Below are 21,974 nucleotides of genomic sequence, written 5' to 3'. Positions count from 1 at the left end.
ACACTACACACAGAGAGTACTTCTTTTGTGTGCTGCACACCAAGAGCAATCAAGGAAAAAAGGTAAAATTAGGAAGAATGCATAATACAATATATAATAATACGCACAGACGTAATGACAGAAGCCACTGTGCTCATGAAGATTCAAAGTCATTTTAATTCAAATTCATTTGCATTTGTGACTAGTTGAAAACAAAATAATTCAGATTCCCTTTATAAGTTAAATTTTACAAATATATATTGAATAATTTGTAATAAAAATGTTTACAGTACAAGGAAGAGAATCAGTGAAAGAAAAATGGGCAGCTGATGCTTTTCTACCTGCATGATAGAGAACAATGGCAAGGTTGAACTGCAAGGTCACAGTGGAGTGTATATGTATATAAATATACACACATAATATAATATACATAAATAACTTTTAGAGTTCATTTGCATTAAATAGACAACACATCCTTATTCCCAACTCGCTGTGGGTTCCACTCTTATGTCATTTGGTAGTTTGGTTAGGTTTGGACACAAAAACTACTTTGTTAAGATTTGAAAAAAGTTACACCGGGCACCCTGGTGGCTCGCTTGGTAGACCATCGACCACACCTCCTCCAAGCTCTGTGTGATGGCGTGCGCGTCCAAAAATGACGCCAGAGGGATACCTACTGTACAGCATCATATTTTGAAGCAGAGGGCCACTGACAGCAGCAGTATTTGAAGATTTGGTAGTGAGAACGTGTTGAATTAGAAAGGAACTCTATTCGTTTATAACCCATGTCTAACTGTCTTATTGTGTTCATTAATTCCAGGCAGCGCTAGAAAATTTCTACATTACTGATTTGGATACTTTTTAAAGCCCCAAACAACACGATACAGATTTTTGTGGATTAATTGGCAAAATGGGGCTTTCACTCAGAAGATCAGGTTATTAGCATTCTGAGAATGTGGGCATTTGTTTTGATTTTCTGTTTTCCACTGTTGATTCAGATCAGCAGCCCCCTGCTTTGGCCCTAACCCAACCGCACTCTATAGCGCTGACAGGGAAAAAGGCCATATGTACAGTGTCTATGGGACTGTGGATGTTCTGGTTCTGCCTGTATTCCTGCAGTGTGTCGCAGTGATGCTGGTTTTAAGGGACGTTGTTACCCAGCCACTGTTTGATCTCTTCGTTATTCCTCCGGATCCATTCAATGTTGTTCCTCACTGTCTCCAGCGCCTGCTGCCGGGGCATCTCCCCAGCACCAGCATCCGGTGTTTGACTGAAGAAATGCTCCATCTACAAAACCAGCATGGATAAAATGTGTTAATGTGAGAAGTCGGAACACAAACTGTTAATCCCAGTTAGTGATTTAGCACTTCCAGTTCCCTCCATTGTTAATGGGTGTTTTGAATGGGTTTTTTTTGTTAGGTGCCTGAAATAAGGTCTGTCTTAACTTAGCTTAAAAGATTTTCACTTTTTCCTCTACGACATAAAATACGTCAGAAAATACCCCACCTGTGAATCTGGAATTTTTTTACGGAAGGCGGTTGCCAACAAGGGACGTCAGCACGCCGAATACTACTCACTAGTCCACCTTTACAGCCTTGTTGTGTTTATCCCGCATGGGTTCAGTTTGGAGAACCTGCACCCAGAGAGGATGCACAAGCTTGCGACTTTCACAAAATAGGAAAATCCTGGTGGCGGATGAGACTTGAAAATAATTAGCTGATTAAGATGCTAAAATAATCATTTACATTTCTGATTTCACCCAAAAAAAAAGAGATGGAAGATTTTTGTTCTCACCCACTGCCCGTCTCCATTTAGTTGATTTCTACTTGGGCCTTGAATTCATATAAATATTTTTTTTCACCTGTTACACAACATTTTTGCAGGATACCCGGATGGGACCCGTGGGTACCTGACCCGGTGCAGACCCCGGTGTAATTCGAATATAGCCTAACAAATAATAATAACTGTGCACCGGTGTTTGTTGAAGGAGATGCAGCGCTAACCTTCCACAGCTGGAGCTCTGTGTTGTAGGTGGTGGTGATTCGGTTCAGCAGGCGACCAAGGTTCCTGTCATTGATGGTGTACCTGTTAAAGCAGAAAATTCATCACCAAACATGAGTTTTCAAAGCGACATTTGACTATAGGTGAAAAAATGCAAATGTATTGTATGTGCGTAAAGCAACTTTACACAAAGACAACTTTAGATGAGAAGAATGACAGAAGAACTGTATTGAACAAAGACTCTGCCTTTTGTCCTTTCTTATCAACAATTACTTCCTCATTCGACCTTATGTTGAAACAGTTGTGTTGTTTTATTTCCTAAACAACCTTGATCTTTATTAGCAGATACATTATCACATGTGGCATACACGTTACTGTCAGTAATTATCCACTAAACACACCCTGGAGGGATTATACAACAATATAAAGTCATTTTTGTGATTGCTGTATGAGCTCAAATGAGAACGAATGCTGTCTTATATTTATCACGTGGACACAAACATGACTCCAGAATGAATGCTAAAGTAACTGTGTGTCTGCTGGTGTGAAGTGTGAAGAGGCACTTTCCCATAATAACTTTATACGTTAATTGTAAGAGCCAGTTAAGCACAAATTTGTATTTATTTTTATGTTTTAATTATATGTTATATAGCCTATAAGGGACAATGAAAAAAGAGGTGTCCATTATCACATTATTATAGCAAGCAAGATTCAAAGTCAACGTCCAGTCACAGACTAGCTAGCCATCCATCCATGTCATTGTCTCCAAATCAATATCAAGATTTTCAACAACAAATGATATGCCATGTGTACTTTAAGTAGTTTGTGTGTTACAGTCTCCATCCATATATGTGATTAAAACAGAATATATATCTGCCACCCAATTTATGGATTTTTATTCGCCATGGGCATCATAGATAAGGATATACTCATGAAGTGTAAATCCCACTGAATAATCTCAGTATTAAAAGTCCATGTCAATCACACACAGGTTACAATGGTGTGCAGAATGTTAAATTAGCAAGTAGCCTGGTGAATATTTTCTTCCCCACCTCCCCCTGTAATGTTAATCCGTCCAAACGGGGCTTAAAGTGTACCTTTGGTAAGAATTTGCTGAGATGTTGTAATCAACAAATTAGCCCTCATTCAATATGTCTCTGCCTTTCAGAAGTACCTTGGATTTAATCCCATAGAACATCAGTCAAAGTTAAGATATTTTGCAGACCAAGAGGCCTCTGAATAATATGTAAATGTGTTGGGTTGTATTTACTGCTCGTTCTGCCCCTACGTGGGAAAAACAATAATAAAAAGCTTTAAAATTCAGTTTATTCTGCCGGTATGTTTGCTTGTTCCATAAACCTTTTAAGCCTGTTACTGTCAGCGATGGTTGTTGCCCCTTCTGTTTGTCGGGTCATAAACCCTGTTACACAGACCTGTTGACCAGGTAGTCCCAGTTGAGAGTGGTCCAGTCCCAGGCCATGCTCTGCCCCACAGGGTTGTAGGACACATATCGCACCACAGTGAACAGATCCTGACTCCTCACCACACTCTCATCTTTAGTAGCCTCCAGGAGCCTGTTGAACAGATCAAAGACAGCGGTCAAGTCGACATATGGAGGTTGTGGTGGATGGATGGGTGAAACAAACACTGGAGGTTCACCCAGGAGGCCATGAGTCTTGTGGGAAACCAAAAGTCAATTGAAACCAGTCTGTGATCCAAACTGATACAGCTTTTGCTTGTCTATCAGGACAATCATTCTGTGAAGATATGTTTTAATTACTTGTAGAGGAGGGTCACGTTCTCCACAGATGCTAGTCCGTACAGCAGCTTGTCCTTCTCTTGAGCCAAAGAAGAGTCTTTGTACCTCTGGAACATTATGTTCCACTTTTCTTCTGTGCCTGAGTTCTTCATGCCGTATCGATAGACCAACAGCCTCAGGTTCACTGCTACGGTGCTGCAAGTCAAAAGGTTGAAACATTTTAATGTCAGGTTGCCAGAGATGAAAAACTTAATTCTGAAACAGCAACTCTTTTACTGTTTGGTGGGGCTATTTTTCTTCTCATAGAAAACTAATTACACAGTGGAGTTAAAAGCAAAAAAAAAAAAGTTGTGGCTATTTGAAACGTCAATGATAAATATAAGGATTGGATAGCAGTATTAATTCTAAAACTACATCTTGATGTCTATTCTGCTGGTTATACCAACATTAACATGTAGGTTTGTTACTTTAGAATACTTTATTGTCTGGCTGTAAAGAAAGATGACCACAGATTATCCACTGGATTGGTGATACCTTCCAGCAATCCACTGGTCAAAAATGCGAGAAGCTTCATCCAGAGCCTCCTGGTTTCCCATCTGACAAGCGATGCTGAGCACAGTCTCCCTCAGTAACCTGCCAAACAGGACCGAAGAGGATCACCAACTACACAATGGTCAGTAAAATAGTGCATGGGCTAGCAGAAAAGACAGAGTTCAAATTTAATTTCAAGCTGCAGTAGGTAACGATTATAAATACAAATACAGATAGAAAAATAACTTTCTGTCATATTTGCTGAAACTTTCACTATATCCTGATAGTAATACATGAGACAGATAATCTGTGAAAAAATCAGGCTGATTTCTTTATGAAAATGACCTACTGCAGCTTTAACAGCAGTAATTTTGTTTGTGTTATCAGGTTTACTGACTGTCCATTGTAAAGTAGACTAGGAAAAGGTGTTTTCTGAAATGTGAAACGTTAATGGACAGTCTTATTTGTATAATTATACCCTGTTCCAGCTGTACCTCTGTGTTTGTGTCCCTTCATCAGTCCATCCAAGTTGTGCTGAGATTGCTTGAACATGGTTTCGAAACAGTTTCTAGAGAAAAGACAGAATAACATGGTTCTTAATGAACACCGGGGGACTATACAGGATGTCACCGACCAACGTTGTCTCTGTAAAGGAACAAGACATGAGGTTTCTGTTGTACATTGCACAACAATGCACAATATGTGTATGTATAGCTAATGGGTTTTTCATAAATATGATGGTTCAGCAGTTTCTTGGCAAAATGATAAGGGGTCCATTAGGTGCTGGGAACCCTACTGAAATCGTTCATATTTTTATTTTTATTCTTCCGTTGGTAAAGGTGGTACTGCATCCTACACCATAAGATGTATGAAAATTACACATGAACACCAGCATGTGGCTTTATAATTGCGGTAAGTGTATTTTTCATACACGAAACTATGCACATAGAATCTACGGACCAAAACCTTAGCCAAAACTTGTATAAAAAATGTTGATCATTTGAAAAACTTCCTGTAGGCTGAAGTCAAAACAGGAAGTGAAGTCTGTCTGATTAACATGAAACTTGGGCGAGGACTTCAAAGTTAAACAACCTTCGTTCGCCACAGAGCTTATTTTTTGCAACAGTCCAAAATCTGATAGAAAAAGGAACGGGGCGATGCTAACTTCTGGACTGACCTACAAAAATACATCATCCCATCAGCTCCATATGCTACAATATAGTATAGAATTGAGTATTTATAGTATGTAGGTTAAATAATTTTATAAATCCAAGACCAGGGCAGGACGCAATTACAAATCCATTTGCTACACAGTACAGTTAGGCTACTGGTAGTTCAGAGCCATGGTTGGGGCCATGGATTTTAACTTGCACAAACCTCAGTCAGACAAAGGATCAATAAGTCAGGCAGACTAGACTGACATATTTAACTAATACACAAATCCAGAGATGGTTTGTGTGTTCTGCAATCTTGCGGCGTAAAGTGTATGGTCTCAGACAAGGAAGTAAAGGCTTGTGTGTTTCACATTCAGTTTTTTCCAAAGTTGAAGTTTGGCACTACTGTTGGAGCAGCTGCTAACTGCGCAGCTTCTTCCTCATTTCCTTGACATCATTTTAAAAGTAACATTACGTAAGTATACAGTATACAAGTAAAGGGGCAAAAAGAATATTGTGCACTTCTTAGGACAGCTTCCATTCAAACCTGTGCATACTTTACCATACTTCAGGTAATATCCCAGATTTGTGTATAACCCCTCTGCGCTCTCTCTGATACTAGGGGATGGTCGGGGGGGTGGCAGGTTAACAAGGGGGAGGCTTTTTTGTAATTTTGCTAACAAGGGGGATGGCATCTCCCCTCAAATCGCCTACTGGTTTAATCCAATACTGATGTTTCCTCTTAAAGCTGGTCATTGTATTATTGAAAAATCACTTTGAATGTTACAGAGAGCAGTTCGTTAGTGGTCTGCAGATAACATTGATAAACTATGCTTGAAATTTGAGAGCTCAACACATGAATGGATTAGCCTTTACCTGGAACTCTGGGTAGAGTGCATCATCGCCTGAGAGCATGTTCCGAACATAGGCGATAGAGGAGGCCACGCGGTCCCAGACTATGTAGTCGGTCTCATTTGTCAGGTACATGGTAAGGTTGAAGGCGTAGCCATAATCTATAATGTCTGCCCTGAACAGTGAAATCAAACAGTGTTACAGGCATTGTGCTCAATCAGTGATGTGACATTAACTGTGTTATGGGGAAATCTCACCTTGCAAGAGCAAAAACGTCGTCAATGTAGCTTGATCGATCAGCTGCATCAAACTCCTGTTTAAGAAAGAGTCAAACAAAAGAGTAACAGTGAGTTCTTGAAAGACTGTGATTTCAGTAAAGCTCCCCACGAAATGACAGCAAAGAATTTATGTGTATTTTAAGAACAAAACTTAACATATGTCGCCCATTCTCGCCACCGTTTCCATCACCTGACCTTCCTGGTGCACTCGCTCAGCCCATTTACTGGTTCACTTCCACCAGTGCTCCTCCAGGTGGTCTACTTTGTATCTGCCCTAGCAGTCCAGATTTCATTGTTTCTGACTGTCTCAACCTCAAGCCTGTTTCCGTTTTGATGATTCTTTGCCTGTCCCCTGTCTGGTTGGATTTGCCAGTCTGATCTGTTGGTTTTTTATCCACGCTTAGCTTTCAATTAAAACTCTTGAGAACTCTTCGGTGCTCTGACTGTGTTCTGTGCCACAAGCCTTGAGTTATTACAGTTTTGTATTTTTCATTAGTATTAATTTTTTATTTAGTTTCAGGGAGTTTCCAGAGTGGGTTTGCTTGTTTCAGATGAGTTTTTATTGGTGAAAAATGTTACTTGTTATTAGTTTCAGTGTTTCTCATTTTTCATTATAATATGGGGGTTTCTTTTAGAAATGTTTTCTCCTAAAATTCAGATTTTTTATTCTCATACTTTAATATTGTAAACCCAAGTTATAAAAAAAAAGTAATCTGGTGATCCATTTTTAAGTCTGATCTAAATTGTTATTTCTCCAGTGTTTCTGACTTAAGAACAGTTGAAAAAAGAGCTTTTGCCAGGACAAGTGTTTGTTGTTGTAATACTCATTTCAGCCACAAGAGGCTGGCATGCACCACTACAGAACATTCTAAATAGTACTAAAATCATTCAGGTTTTCTTACAGGTGAGTTTTACTTTCTCCATGCACTCTAAACACAAGGTTCATACTGTGCATATTGTGTGTTAGCATGTTATATTAGTTTTCACCTGACCAAAACATTTTCTCTCACCTTTTTTCACAGATTAATAAAAAATGTATGGAAAGATTCTCCTGGCAAAACCTTTTTTTTAACCCATTCTTAAGTCATAAACACAGGAGAGAAACAATTTAGATCACCAGAATTATTTTCTCACCTGTCTCTCAGGGCTTCTATAATATTGTTATTTTCATCTCAGTATTAGTTGAGTCTCTTAAGTTAAACATACTGACACATAATATAAATACTACAAAAACTAAATTACAGCTACATTTGAAACTAGAAAGTGTGTCCATGTGCAGTGTGCGTAGATCACAGACGACAGCTTTACCAAGTGGTTTGTCCGAAGCTGTTGACTGATGGCGTTCCACATGTGGTTGTCATGGTTGACTCTGTAGAATCCAATGTGATCATTGTTCACCTTCAGCAGCCCGTCCGCCGAGGACGAGTAGTTAGTGATGACCTGCACTGAAAATCAATACAGTCAATGTGAGTGGAAGTGTGGAAGTGAGGCAAGTCATTTCTGCAATAAATAGTTTTTCATTAAAAGTCCAGATTTTTATTTAAATATACAATTTCATTGTTTTTTCATCTGTTTGGTCTCATCTATTTTCTCATCCTCATTGTGAGGACATGTTTGACATACGTCACTGGAAGGCTTAAAAGCAGTTCAGATCATATTTTTCTGATTATTTTGAATGTTTTGAAGATGATCACACAATACTTGAGTGGAGCATACTACCTGGGCTGCTCTTGTCAAACATTGTCAACTCGTTCTTGTTGCTATTCACAGAGTGCCATTTGATGGGAATTGTCCACTTGTAGCTGTGACAGAAACACATTCATTGTTATTAATGTGCTGGCATACAAAACCTGTACATTTTATCATCTTTAAAAAATCTGTGAAAGGTGAAATCTGTGAAAAGTGCTAATCTGTAGAGTTCAGTGGAACTGCAGATTTGGTCATAACTGAGAAACCTGATTTTTCTCACAGATTATCTGTCTCATGTAATATTGTAAGGATATAGAGAACCTTTCAGAAAATATGACAATAAATTATTTTTATAAAAATTATGATTCAGTGCTTCAGTTTAAATCTGATATTTAACATGTCAAATTATTATTAAACTTGTTTTAGGGATTTTGCATTTTTAGGTTAAAATTTTGTCCACCAATTAAGGCATGATAAATATATGAAATTAGAAATTTGGACTTGATCGTTATCTGTAGCAATGTCCTGTTTCTCCAGCAGATTTTGTAGTCACTTCTAACAGAAAACATTCTATGTGGCTTTTCCTTAACATACTGAATATAATCATTAGTCATTAATGGGTTAAACACTCTATAGACTTCTGTACTTCATGGTCCATCCATGCTTTTATCATGAAAGAGTTGAAGTAGTTGGCAGTCTTAACCCTAACTTAACCCTTAACGCTTAATGATGCCACAATCTTCCAGCCTGATCCTGTGTAGACAGTTCTTTGTGTCACTGACCCAAGAGGTGTAGGAGGCTGGCTAGCATCAGCGTTAGGGTCCAGGAGGAAACGCTTTTGTCTCAGCTCTGCATTCGAAGCTGAGACAGACAAATCCAGCACAGGATAACCCATCTGTTTGGTCCATGTATCCATTACGTCCGCAACCGGCAACCCACTCACCTGGGCACAGAGAGGAGGAAATGACTATTGTTCAGAGAATGACAGACAAAGCTTAAAGCTATTTCAACCATTTGGTAAATGTGCTTCGTTGTTTTCTTCCTGACAGTGAGATCTTCAGATGGATATCAACCTCATTTCAGTGTGTTGAGCTGGAGTCAGGATGTGGTTAGTAGCCTAGCTCAGTGGTTCCCAGTGAGTGATCTGGATGAATTTTAAGAATTTTTGATTATTTCCTGCTTAGGAAATACTTTTTATACAATTCTCTGACTGTGTTGTGTGTTTTTATTTATCTTTTCAAAGTATTTTTTTGGCCTTTTATTGCCTTTATGATAGTGACAGCTGAAGACAGACAGGAAAGGGGGGCAGAGAGAGGGGATGACATGCAGCAAAGGGGTGCAGGTCGGATTCAGACCCTGGGCCCCTGCAGCAAGGACTCAGCCTCAGTACATGGGTCGCCAGCTCTACCCACTGAGCTAACCGGGCGCCCGTATTGTGTATTTTTAAAATAATTTTTAACAAACTTAATAGGCTTCTGAATTTCCTGAACCAAATGCTGAGATATAAGCCTACTGTGTGTACGTTTTCTAGCACAGTTTAAAATCAAGATGGCTTTGGCGACTCCTTGCAGTGGCCCTGACACCCAGTTTGGGAACAATTGGCCTAGCTTAGCATTAAGACCGGCCTCGCTCTGTCCAAAGTTGAAAAATATACCAACACCTCCAAAGCTCACTAATTAACACGGTTTATCATGCTTGGTTTTATTCCAGAGACAAAGAGAGATGTTTATTACAGAGATTCATCTTTATCTGTTCATCTTTATCCATGTACAGAACTCGTCACTGGTGTAATTTCATTTATAAATCCATCCTTGGACTGTTGCCCACTTATTTATCCACTTACTTGACCCTTAAACATTGTTGCCTCAACCTATGCTTCCAGGGCCTCATCACTCCCTTCATCCTCTCAGTCCATACAGAATCTGGTCAGAGGGACAATTTGGCACTATATTGTCTCTGTACTGAACATCCCGTCTGTAACTTTATATTGGCTAAATAAAGGTTGAATAAAATAAAGCAATAAATAAAAACGACAATTTGTGGTTGAAGGAAGGGTTATGTGCTGGAACTATTTCTTGTAGACAATAATGTGCAGTGACTGAGTGCAGTTTTCTGGCATGTAAAGGTTGCCAGATTTGGTATCATTGTGTATGTACAAAGACCAAGACCTGAGACAAACTGATGTTCACAGACCATTTCTGTCATCCCTGGAGACACTGCACAGAAGTACTTAGCAGATGGATACACTGTTCCGTTTTCTAAGAGATAGTTCCAGCTCATAACTCCTCCTAAAACCACAAATTGACATTTTTATCTCTGTGTAAAGATTGAACTTGCTTTAGAGGTGTACTTTTGAACTTTGGACAGACATAGGCTTGTTTTACCCCTACTGCTGTAAATGGTAATTGGACCTGTAGTGCCTTTCTAGTCTTCTGACCACTCAAAGCCCTTTTACACTACATGCTACAGTCACCCTTTCACACACAGTGATGGCAAAGCCCATTGAACAGAAACTATACACATTCACACACCGATGTACAGCATCAGTAGCAATTCAAGGTTCAGTATTTTGCTCAAGTATCTTCGACATGTGGCGGGAGGAGCCGGGGATCGAACCAACAACCTTCCGTTTAGTGGACGACCCGCTCTTCCTCTGAGCCACAGCTGCCCTGCTGGCTTTACGCCAAGCTTGGCTAACCACATCCTGACTCCGGTTCCGTAACACACAGAGATGACACATGATATCCATCTGCTCACATTAGAAAGCAAATAGGTATTTTTTTCCTGCAAAATATTAAACTTTTCCTTTAATAATTGCGTATTAATCAGCCCTAAAAACATACTTCAGCAAGTGATGCCCAGAAGTTGGCTGTCTTGGCGTTCTTGAAGTAGTAGTCTTTCAGATATTTCTGGTTTAAAAAAGAACAGAAGAAAGAAAAAAAACAGGTTTCCATCAATGAGCTGCTGGAACACTTGAAAGCTCAAATCAAAAATGTTACATCCATTGGTAAATATCTGTCATGGAGCTGCAACACTTACTCGACAGCCATCCCTGAACTTGTCTTTACCCATCCAGTCCTCCAGCATCCTGAGAATGGACGCTCCCTAGAGAAAGTTGGATCATTTTCATTACAAATAATATTATGTTGCTTGATACATTTTCTGGTATGTTATTGCTCCCATGGGAAGCATCTGATTTTCTGAACCTTAGACTGAAACCTTTACTGTGTGAGGTTTTCCAGCAGCTGTACCTTGCTGTACGAGATGGCATCAAACACAGAGGTGATCTCTGCCGGGGTCGACACATTCACGATGATGGGGTGAGAGGAGAGGAGGGCGTCGTCCACCATGACAGGAAGCACATCACTGATGATCATGATGTCTCGCTGTACACCACAGGAGGACATAAGGTAGGTTTTAGGCTACTAAGGTCCTCAGAATGACTGTTCTGTTGTCAGTGGGACTGATAGTTTCATCTTTGTTGTGTCTTTAAAGGAGAACTCACCATGCCCCAGTCTGGCTCAGCCTTCTCCACACCGATATACTCAAAGAAACTGGCAAAGCCCTCATTAAGCCAGAGATCATCCCACCAGTCCATAGTCACAATGTTCCCAAACCACTAGAAGAACACAACTGACATGAGTTCTGAGGATCCAAACAAAGGAAATAGCATAGGGAATGTGCAGGGACTAATTAACCTGCTAGGAGTAAAATATTGCTATGGGCACCTTTTCTCTCCCTATTCTTATTACTGACTGCAGAGAGAATCAGTTGTTGTTTCAGTAATAATGGTGCAAATCAATTTTGATACAGGGCAATTACAGGGCAATTACGTGGCTCTATGGCTCTCTAGCCTGTGGAAAAGCAAACCGGATCTTAAAAGGTTCTTGGTTGAACCAAATCTGAACTGACAATAGCACGAGCACCAGTCCAGAACCAGCACTGTGTTTTGCTTTGTCAGTATTTCACTCTATGCTGTAAAGATTTATTGTTCAGTACATGTGAGAAGAGGACCTCATAAAAGTTTGCCACCCAGAAAACTGTTTGTACATCTGAATGTTCAAAATGAGCCATTATTTCTGTAACATCTGAACAGTTCATAAAACTTTATTGACTGCCTTAACGCTTCTTATCTCCCATCATAGTAAAACAGCTTATATCTTGGAAAGAAATGTTCCCGGATGTGTATCATAAAAAGCTTAAACAATAGAACATGCAGGATAAACATTTACAATTCTGAACTCTGATCTCTTGATGATATTTAATTTTCATTTACAAATCTTTCCATCCGTAAGGGAAATAAAAATAAAAGCCATGGCTTTGTTAAAACACTCCTGGCTGTGGCAACATGGTCTCACTCCCAACTCATCAAATACTGTCCCATTGTCCTTGGCCCTAAGCTTAAAAATATGACTTTGTAGGTTCCCCTCTCGCATAATTTCTGGATGCTCTGCAGTCAAGTTAGTAAGAAAAAATATGCCATGTTTGATTAGACTTTCAAAATAAAGCTTGCGTAATAATATTGTCCCAGTTTGGTTAAGATTATACAGAAAAATTACTTGGTTAGGTTTAGGAAAATATCATACTAGGTTATGTACCTGATGTAACTTAATTACATGAATAAAACATATTTTACTTACTTACTTAGGTGTTTTACTTAAAAGAAATGGGGGTTATGTACAGATTAATTTGAAGGTATAAAGGTTGGGTTTTTTAAGTTTACACTGAAAGAAATGTGCTGGTAGACCGAATTTCCTGATTTTAAACCTAATTTCTGCACTTTTCTTCTCTGGCATCCCCTATTCTACTCTAAAAGAGTGGCATCATTTGGCCCTGAATTACAATCAAGTAGAAGTAAAAAGTAGGATGAAATGGATGTACTCAAGTACAAGTACTTGAAAAAAGTCTAGCCTATATGTTTTTTTCACCACTGCATTTAAGTTCGCAACAAATTGAACAAAATGACCAGCAGATACCTGGTGAACCAGCTCGTGGGCGATTACACTGGCCACTCGCTGCTTGTTGTAGGAGGACGACTGTGTCTCATCATAAAGCAGGTTGGTCTCCCGGTAGGTGATGAGGCCCCAGTTCTCCATGGCACCAGTACCAAAGTCAGGGATGGCTATCTTATCTGGATCAAAACCGCACAGAGAATCCAATAAAGTAACCATTTATCATCTGCTTTATTGCATTACTGCTTTCTTAATTCTTGTGAGACACTGAGATTGTATCTTTACTACTAAATATTGCTATCAAAGTTGGAATGGGCATTCCTAAATCCCAGAGTATTCCTAACTAAACTAAAAATGGGTTTAGACAATCACCTTATCTTTCCTCTAGCTCCACCATTAGACCAAACTTGACACACAAGGAAGATGAAAGTCTACTCTAGGTAGATTACCACATAGTTGACTGATCACATAAATGCATGTTTATTTCCTCTAATGGTTTATCTGGGTGCTCACAAGACACTGTGCCACCATCAGTTATTTCCATGACGCCAACCTGGGCAGATTTTTTTCCACTGGATTGTGTTCTAATTTACAGCTGCTGTTGCTTTCAGTAAACTCAAAGACTGCTGATACCACTACTGATAAGCCTCCTGTTTTCAGTGGAATCACCTTGAACTTTATTCTCACATTTTTGCGTCAGTTACTGCTCACCATTTTCCCTTCCTCAATTTGTTATTGACACCATGTTTCATTTCCCATCTGGTCAACATATTTATAGGCACAGAAGATTGTCATTGAAAAACGCATTAGAAAGTTCTTAAAAAGTTAAAAATAAAATTACATATTTTATAATGTCTGTGTTTTTTAGTGGAACTTTCAGTTCTCAATGCCCATAGAACTTTTTGTTCAATACAAGAGTTTGAATGTCAATGTTTCCTTTCATCAGTTCAGGTTTAGTTTTCAATGCCAAATTTTATTTTCATTGTTCTAGCTTCATAAGTGGTCAGGAACTTACAGAAGGACTTAAATAGTAGCCAGACACCCCACTCACTGCAGAGGTAACGTGGTAGTTTTGTGTAATGGTAAATTGACTGTACTTTTATATCGCCTTTCTAGTCTTTCTCAATGCGCTGTACACTACATGCCACACTCACCACTTCACACACATTCATACACTGATGGCAGTGGCTGCCATGCAAGGTACCAACTGCTGTAAATAATATCGAATCATAGCAGTTCTTGGGTGGTGTTCTAACAAAATGGCTGTTTTGACTGTAGGTGGGTGCTGGTGGGGACATATGGGTATCAAATAATAGGATCACAAAACAAAATGTTTTTATTTTATGTCAGAGTCTAAACATACCCAGTTTTTTGATGGAGTATGTCATGTTGAAATAATCCTCAAAGTAGTCAAAGATGACCTTGGTTGTGTTGGCTGCGTATATTGCGGTTCCTAGCTGACTTGGCTGGGCATAGATTCTCAACTGTAAAGGTGGAGAAGGACAAAACACAAGTATTGTAAGTATGTGACTGACATTGTAAATATAAGTATAAATTCACTTTTCATCAATACTTGTTGTATGTCATTGATAGTGATGCATGATGGTAAACTCACAGGAATTCCTCGGGCAGAAGTTCTTTCCACATAGTCAAACTGGTGCACAGCAAAACATACCAAATAGGTGCTCATTGGAATGGACCTCTGGAAGGAGGACTTCATTTTATTACCAGGCAGTTGTTCGGTGCCCTGGAGAGGCAGAGGAAAAGGCAAATAGGTTAATGTGGATGTCACTCAGACTATGGAGCTGGGTGGATCCCCTGGCCCACAAACAGAGGCACAAGATGGATTCCTCTGCTTTTAGTATTCAAAGTGTTCACTCTAAGTCTGGCTTCCTCTTTCTTTGTTTTTGTTTTTTTCCCTCGACCATGGGAAAGTTTGAGGAATGATGCTCTTTCCACCTACAGCAACCATTCTCCACTCCAACTGGATTGTGAACAGTTTTACTGGCAAGCAGGGGCGTTTCCAGACTTTTCATACCAGGACGGCACAAGAGGGGCACTGATTTATGCAGGGGTGGCATGAAGAATGTGTCTTAGCTTTCCAGTTATTCCCAATTTATCCTATTCCAACACTGTTTAGGGACCGGTATTCAGAAATATTCACACACACATTCACATACTCAAAAGCTGCATGGGATTAGCATGAAGTGGGCTGTCTGCAAAGGGGAGACTCGTACCCATATAACCTTTTTTCATTCAGAGATCTTTGGGTTCAGAGGTCAAGGGATCCCTTTGAAAATGGCCAAGCCAGTTTTTAATGGATGGTAACAATTGATGTGGTACGTCATCTGGTTACATATGATGAAAGTATATTAGCCTGTTACAGCCTCTGAAACACAATGTGGAGTGGAAGAGGGAAGAATAATGGGGTAGCTCTTAGGTTGGCCAGTTGCTAGCCACATTTATTTCAATTCAATTCAATTCCATTTTATTTGTATAGCGCCAATTCATAACAGAAGTTATCTCAGACACTTTTCAAATAGAGCAGGTCTAGACCGAACTCCTTATAACATTATTTACAGAGACCCAACAGTACCACCATGAGCAAGACCTTGGCGACAGCGGCAAGGAAAAACTTCCTGTTGAGGGGAATAAACCTTGGACAGACCCCAGCTCTAGGTGTAGAGAGAGAGGGGTAAAGACAGAAGAACAGAGACAGAGGTAAAGACAGAAGGACAGAGACAGAGGTAAGGACAGAAGGACAGAGATAGAGACAAAGGTGCATAGCAGCAACAGTGGCAACAACTACACTAATAGTAATGACTGATCAATTATCAGCTTTGAAGTTTTAAGTATTTTTCACTTTTGCATGCCCAAAACCTCTAACCTTTAATGTAACTATATATACTAAACTGAGTAGGACATTTTATGATTTGACTTTCTTGGTTAACTTTACATATAAAGACAAATTAGTAATTCATATGCATGTTTGAATTGTTTATGTTTTTATATTGGGTTAGGTAATAATGAGAAGGGGACCACATGATTAACATCTGTTTAAGGGCTGAGAAGGTTACAATTTGCTAGTGAATGTTGAAAACCAGGACATTTGTTGATGATTGTCCAGACTTGGGACACACAGCTTGAATCTGGGACAATTCTGGACTAACCAGGGAGTCAGGTGATATTTCTTGGCTTTCTTTCTTTCTTTCTTTCTTTCTTTCTTTCTTTCTTAGCATTTTGAATTGGAAAAGCAAAATGTTGATGTTTAGTGTTTAGCTGACTTGAGTCCTACCTCTAGTGGCATGTTGGACAGAGCTCGATATCTAGCATCATGAGTGATGGAGACTTTGTAGGTTGCCTTCTTGTTTGGTTCATCAAAGCAGGGAAAGGACTTGCGAGCATCTGTTGGCTCATGATCAGTCGCAGCAATCTTTCTGGTGATCAAATGGAGAACATATCATTGCAGAAAGTGTTTGCTTTACATCCTTTTCCCCATTAGCTGCAACTAAGATAGCAGCTACTCTTCCTGGAGTCCACATACAACAAAATATACATATAAAACAAGACATATACCACATGTAAAAAGTCTCATTCATATTTTGAGGCCAAGACCTTCTCTGCCATCTGATTAGTAACTTGATAGGTGAGAATGATATATTTTAGCTAATTTATATAGACTTTTTACAAAAGATAATAAAAAGCTATGTTGTCGTCAGATGAAATGCAAGATTGCATTTTGGCCGATACTTTCTGCCTCTTTTGCTCTCCACATGGACTGTTTACCTGCACGCAACCAAAGCCCGCTCAAACATGACTGGACAACAAACAGAAACCATAACACTTCCGATGTCAAACTCTTGCCTACATATTGGGCATTCATATGTTTAAAGAGATGACCCTGACCAAGCCTGATCCCTGAGGAACTTCTTTCCTTAGCTACCCTTACCAAAAACTTTTTAAGGGAAAATCTGTCTTTTGAGTAACTGAATAGGACATATCCCCCAAAGACTTGAAATGTGGCTCGAATTAATATAGTTTTCATGCTGGCAAAAAGATATCAAAGGGCCCATAGAAACTTCTGTTGCGTAATCCACATCTCTGGTGTCCATCAACATGCTCAGTATGAGGCAGTATATTTACCCAATGAAACAATGATTGTTTGGAACGTACAGGAATGAAGTGGATTGTGTCTCTGGAGGGGTTTCTAAAAGTCTCTATGTAAGTTATGGTCATTTTTTTCTGCAGTCTAAACATGTGTCACCATTGCAATCAATTGTAACTGACATGTATCTAAGCTGAGCCCAGCTGCTCTCCATGAAGGAGCAAACTACAGCTACAGCTTAAGAATGTTTGTTTCTGGATGGAGTATCAATTCAGCTAAATGCATATCTTAGTATTAAATCCCCAAAAAATTTATCAACTTATCTAAGATCAGCAAGGTTCACTGATAACTTTTCTTGGAGTTTTTCCACCACATCGCAGTCTTTGTCAGGAGGATGGGAGGGTGGATGGAGTTTGCTCATGGAAATGGATCATTTAACAGCTTAGTAGCATTTATGACTTCATCCCTATCATCTGTATGACAACTGGGCAAAGTCCATCCACTGATGAAGAACATGTGATTCAGTTGAAGCTCCAGAAAAACCTGGACCTAGAGTTTGATTTGATTCATCAAATTATATTTCCAAGCTCAAAAATGAACCTTCAAGCATGTAAAGTACCATAATGTCACTTTTTGTTAAATATGTTATGAAAATGTGTGAAATGTGTCTTGTGAGATATATCAACCAACTTAAATGATCGTGGTGCTGCAGGGATGAGATATTTTTGTCAGCTAGAACAGAAGTTGGCATTGTCCTGGTCCCTTCAGCAAAAAAACAATGGGATTTTTTCTCACATGTTTTGTTCAGCAAGATAATCTTCTAAATTAACTTTTATGATTTTTAAAGCGTAAATGCGATAACTAGAAGTAAAAAGCTAATGTTAGGCTATAAAATAACCATATTACAGTCGCATGACTTCAATGTCACCACCACTAAACTTCCAACTTGATTAAATCTTGTAATTAAAATCTACAAGTTGTAAAGTTTGTGTGAATAGTTTGCAAGAGTGCGAGTATAAACAAAAGGAGGTAAATGTGGACTAGTGAGTAGAAGTAGAGGTCTCTGTGTTTAGCATGCTGGCATTGAATGTCACATTCAATAATGTTGACAACCTCTGTAGAATAATTTAGCCTTGTAAATAACTGCCTTTTTTAAGACACGTAAATTTACTGACGCTTGTGTTGACTTTGAGACAAGAAAATCGGAAGTGCTAAAATGCTAACTCATTAGGACTCATTCCTGCAGCACTATACTAGAATGATTTATTAATATGTTAACTGGAAGTTAATGATTGCTGTTATGAGAGACTGACTCTACAGTCTCACTGTCTCACAGAGATCACTGAGAATTATCAACTGCCTTCCAAAGATTCCTCTGACCTGAGCAACTTTAGTATAAATATTAGAATATCATGATATATCTGAACTTTGCCGAGGCTTTGTTTGATAACTACCTCAATGAAATGTACTGGAGAGAGAGACCAAATGGGGAAAGAGAGGGAAAATATAGAGAGAGTGGGACTCAACCCTTAGATACTGAAAAGACCTCAGTAAACACAGTCACAAAGCTTAATGCTTTTGAAGTGCTGCCAAGCTGATGTTTTCCATTAATGTGATGTACAACAGACATTATTAACTGAAATCTGATATACAGTTAAATTCCCTGGAACATCTGTAGGAGACAGAGTATTACACCAATGCTTACTGGTTGCTTATAAATTTTAGAACTTTGATTTGACCTGTTTTAGAAAGCTTTGTATTGGTTGCCTACACTTCTGATAAGTCAATCTCCAACATGCTTGATCTCCTAAGATCCTCCAATAGCCACGACTAGCTCTTCCAATACCAATGATTGTGTTTTTTGCTGTCCAGGCTCCTCAGTTGATGGACCCCAACAGCATGTCATCATTGTCACTGTCAAGTGAATCAAGTGAATCAAAATATAGTGATTTTAAGGATATCCAGGGTAATTTGCTCCTAAATGATTTTAAATTCCCTCACCACTACTCAGGTTGGCAAAAAGAATTAAAACCCATTGGACTATGTGTAACAACATTGTCATTAAGCATTTTTTTTATAGGACAGTGACAAAGATTTACAGCCAATTGAATCCCACAAAACTTTATTTCACATGCAAAGATGTCAATTTTCCAAATGCAACACATCCATCAGGGGAATGTGCCTAAAATTATGCAAAAGAGATCCAGCATATTCTATTTGATGGTGCAACCCGAAAATTACAAAAGGGTAATTCAATCACATGAAGCATCACAAGGATTCAGTGGATTGTTGGAAATAGCAAATACACAATATGTGAAATTGAAATTATTTCTATATTCAGGTGATTATACACCAATGAAAACATACCTATGAATATTATACTCCATTTCTGACAATAGATCCTCCTAAATGTTACAAACTGGACCTTTAACAGCCTTTTCCATTAACTTTATTTTGAGTTAGGATTTCTAGTCAGATTATTTTAGTAATTTTACTGTATTGTTTTGGGGTTTTTTTTACCTCTATAATTTTTACATTACCTTATACACTGTAAAACCAGATAAGTTAAATTCACTTGAATGTTGAAATCTGAAATTGTTTGAAACTGATTACAAGGAAAATTTTAAGTGACACTGACTTTATTTTGTCATTTTTATTTTTTCTGTGAAAACAAAATACCTAGTAAGAAGTACTTAATCAGGATTGTTTGTGTAACTTTCAAAACCAAGTGTCACTTAAAATGAATAGTATAAGCAGCTTAATCAAGAACCTTTTTTAACTTCCATTGCGTTTTTGACACAATCTGTTTCGACAATTTTTTCTAATTAAAATAACTTAAATTAACTTAATTGAACATAATCCAACTTAACAGTTATTTTGTGTTCAACAAAACATACCACACATTATAACTAACTCCTTATATATTTATTATCCAGTTATGGATGAACAAATACATTGATACATAAATGTATCAATCTGTTCATTACTACATTGTAGGTTTTTTTTCCTACGTTGCTTATAATGCTGAATAGTGTGAGTCAAAATAAGTGTTACTAGCATTTTTCTTAAAAGAGTGAAATTGTGTCTATATGCCACTTTCTTTTCTTTTTGTTTGTCAATAAACAAGTGGGTTATGTGTTTGTTGTATTTATGACGGAATCATATCAAATCAGAACTTACTTGGTGACCCCACCCTCGGTGTAGATGACCCTGTAGAATCCCACCACTGAGCCGTTGAGCCAGCCCTGGAAGTCCAGGCTGAGCTCATATACCTCTCCCGGGCCGGTGACGGGCAGCTCCTGTGAGGCCTCTACCACCACGTACTGCTGAGGTTTGTATTCAAAACAGCTCTTCACTGCCACCTCCTTCTGCCCCCCTTGGCTGTCCAGCATCCTCAGCCTGGGCATGGCGCTGACAAACGTCTCCCTAATGTGGAGCCACAGGTGGCGGGTGGGTTTGCTGACCTCCATGTGGATGTCCACGGTGCCGCTGTAGGTGTCGTCACCGAGGTCCGGCTCCAGGTGCAGGTTATAGTGGACCGGGTTCACATAGCCAGGCAGACGGAAATTACTCCAGTCGCCGCTGGAGTCGGTGGAAGGCATGCAGGGCCCCCTGCTAGGCGGAGGGGGCTCTGTTGGGGGGGCTGGCGTGGAGGGGGTGTTGTCTGACCTGGACAGGCCCACCCCAAGGCCCACAGCCAAGGAGCACACCACCACCATTACACAGATGATGATTACATGCTTACCACGGATGCAGTAACGCTTCTGTTGTTTTTCCAGGTCCATGCTTTCCACCATGACTTCCAAACCTGAAAACCTCACTGGACTAAAAGAAGACTTTCTCCACGTAAACTGCTCTAGCGCTGACCTGAAGTCAGAGCTGCAGGCTTTGGCTCCTACACTATTTAGATTAGCTGTGTGAGCTGATCCAAAGCTGGCCTCTGCGGTGCTGAGGGGTGGAGAGAAGAAAGAGGAGGAGAAGTGAGGAGAGGGAATCTGTCAGACAGCGGAGAGAATCTCACACATTGAGCGAGAGATTTATTCTGTCCCCGGTGCTGTTAACACGCCTCCTCCTATTAAACATCTACAATCTGCCTGTAAATCAACAGCTCAAGTTCAACTTGTATGTGTGTTGCTACATGTTGTTCTCTATGCATATGCATGTAAATAGAGCATAAGCCAAAGCCTGCAACTAACTTTGTGTGTGTGTGTGTGTGTGTGTGTGTGTGTGTGTGTGTGTGTGTGTGTGTGTGTGTGTGTGTGTGTGTGTGTGTGATTGTGTGTTTGGTTGGAATCCCTATCAGGGTGATTTAAATTTCAAAGTGAGTTGGATGCAGTAGAAACTGCCCTGCTGACAGCGGGTTCATATGGGGGAAGGGTCTATTGTTTGGACATGACTGCGGCTGCTATTGCATTTGCTCTTTGGTCAACATAATAATGATTGCAACAGAGTAACGTGGGAACAGAAAAGCAAAACAATGTCTGTATTGTGTTGCACCACAGTTGTAGGATTAACTCTGTAGAAATATTCAATTTTTCTTCGTCTTCCGAGGCCTGATAATGATTTTGGCCGTGCAGGTGGTTAGCTTGTCCAACAAGTTGGTCCAAAGCAAGATATATCAGTATGACTATGACATATTCATGATCTCCAGAGGATGATCCCAAATTACTTTGC

General features: G+C 39.4%; 1 protein-coding gene and 1 long non-coding RNA gene across 2 annotated transcripts in view; one reads left to right on the top strand and one right to left on the bottom strand.

Moving 5' to 3' along the window:
- Positions 1–21,974, top strand: part of LOC127354591 (uncharacterized) — a 235,707-nt gene that overhangs the window by 160,425 nt on the left and 53,308 nt on the right. The window lies entirely within an intron of this gene.
- Positions 139–21,320, bottom strand: enpep (glutamyl aminopeptidase). Its single transcript, XM_051383676.1, has 20 exons — positions 20,481–21,320; positions 16,491–16,632; positions 14,811–14,942; positions 14,559–14,679; positions 13,220–13,374; positions 11,749–11,862; positions 11,495–11,629; positions 11,283–11,348; positions 11,087–11,152; positions 9,026–9,186; positions 8,274–8,356; positions 7,863–7,999; positions 6,534–6,589; positions 6,301–6,451; positions 4,765–4,838; positions 4,274–4,372; positions 3,761–3,934; positions 3,414–3,554; positions 1,983–2,064; positions 139–1,266 (listed from the first exon to the last, which is right to left on the bottom strand). Exons 1-20 carry the CDS (start codon positions 21,095–21,097, stop codon positions 1,120–1,122), a joined length of 2,853 nt encoding a protein of 950 aa, XP_051239636.1. The 5' UTR covers positions 21,098–21,320; the 3' UTR covers positions 139–1,119.

The sequence above is a fragment of the Dicentrarchus labrax genome, unplaced genomic scaffold (genome assembly GCF_905237075.1).
Source record: "Dicentrarchus labrax unplaced genomic scaffold, dlabrax2021, whole genome shotgun sequence".
NCBI lineage: Eukaryota > Metazoa > Chordata > Actinopteri > Moronidae > Dicentrarchus > Dicentrarchus labrax.
The sequence above is the reverse complement of the archived record's forward strand: the minus strand, read 5'-3'. Positions and strand labels throughout refer to the sequence as shown.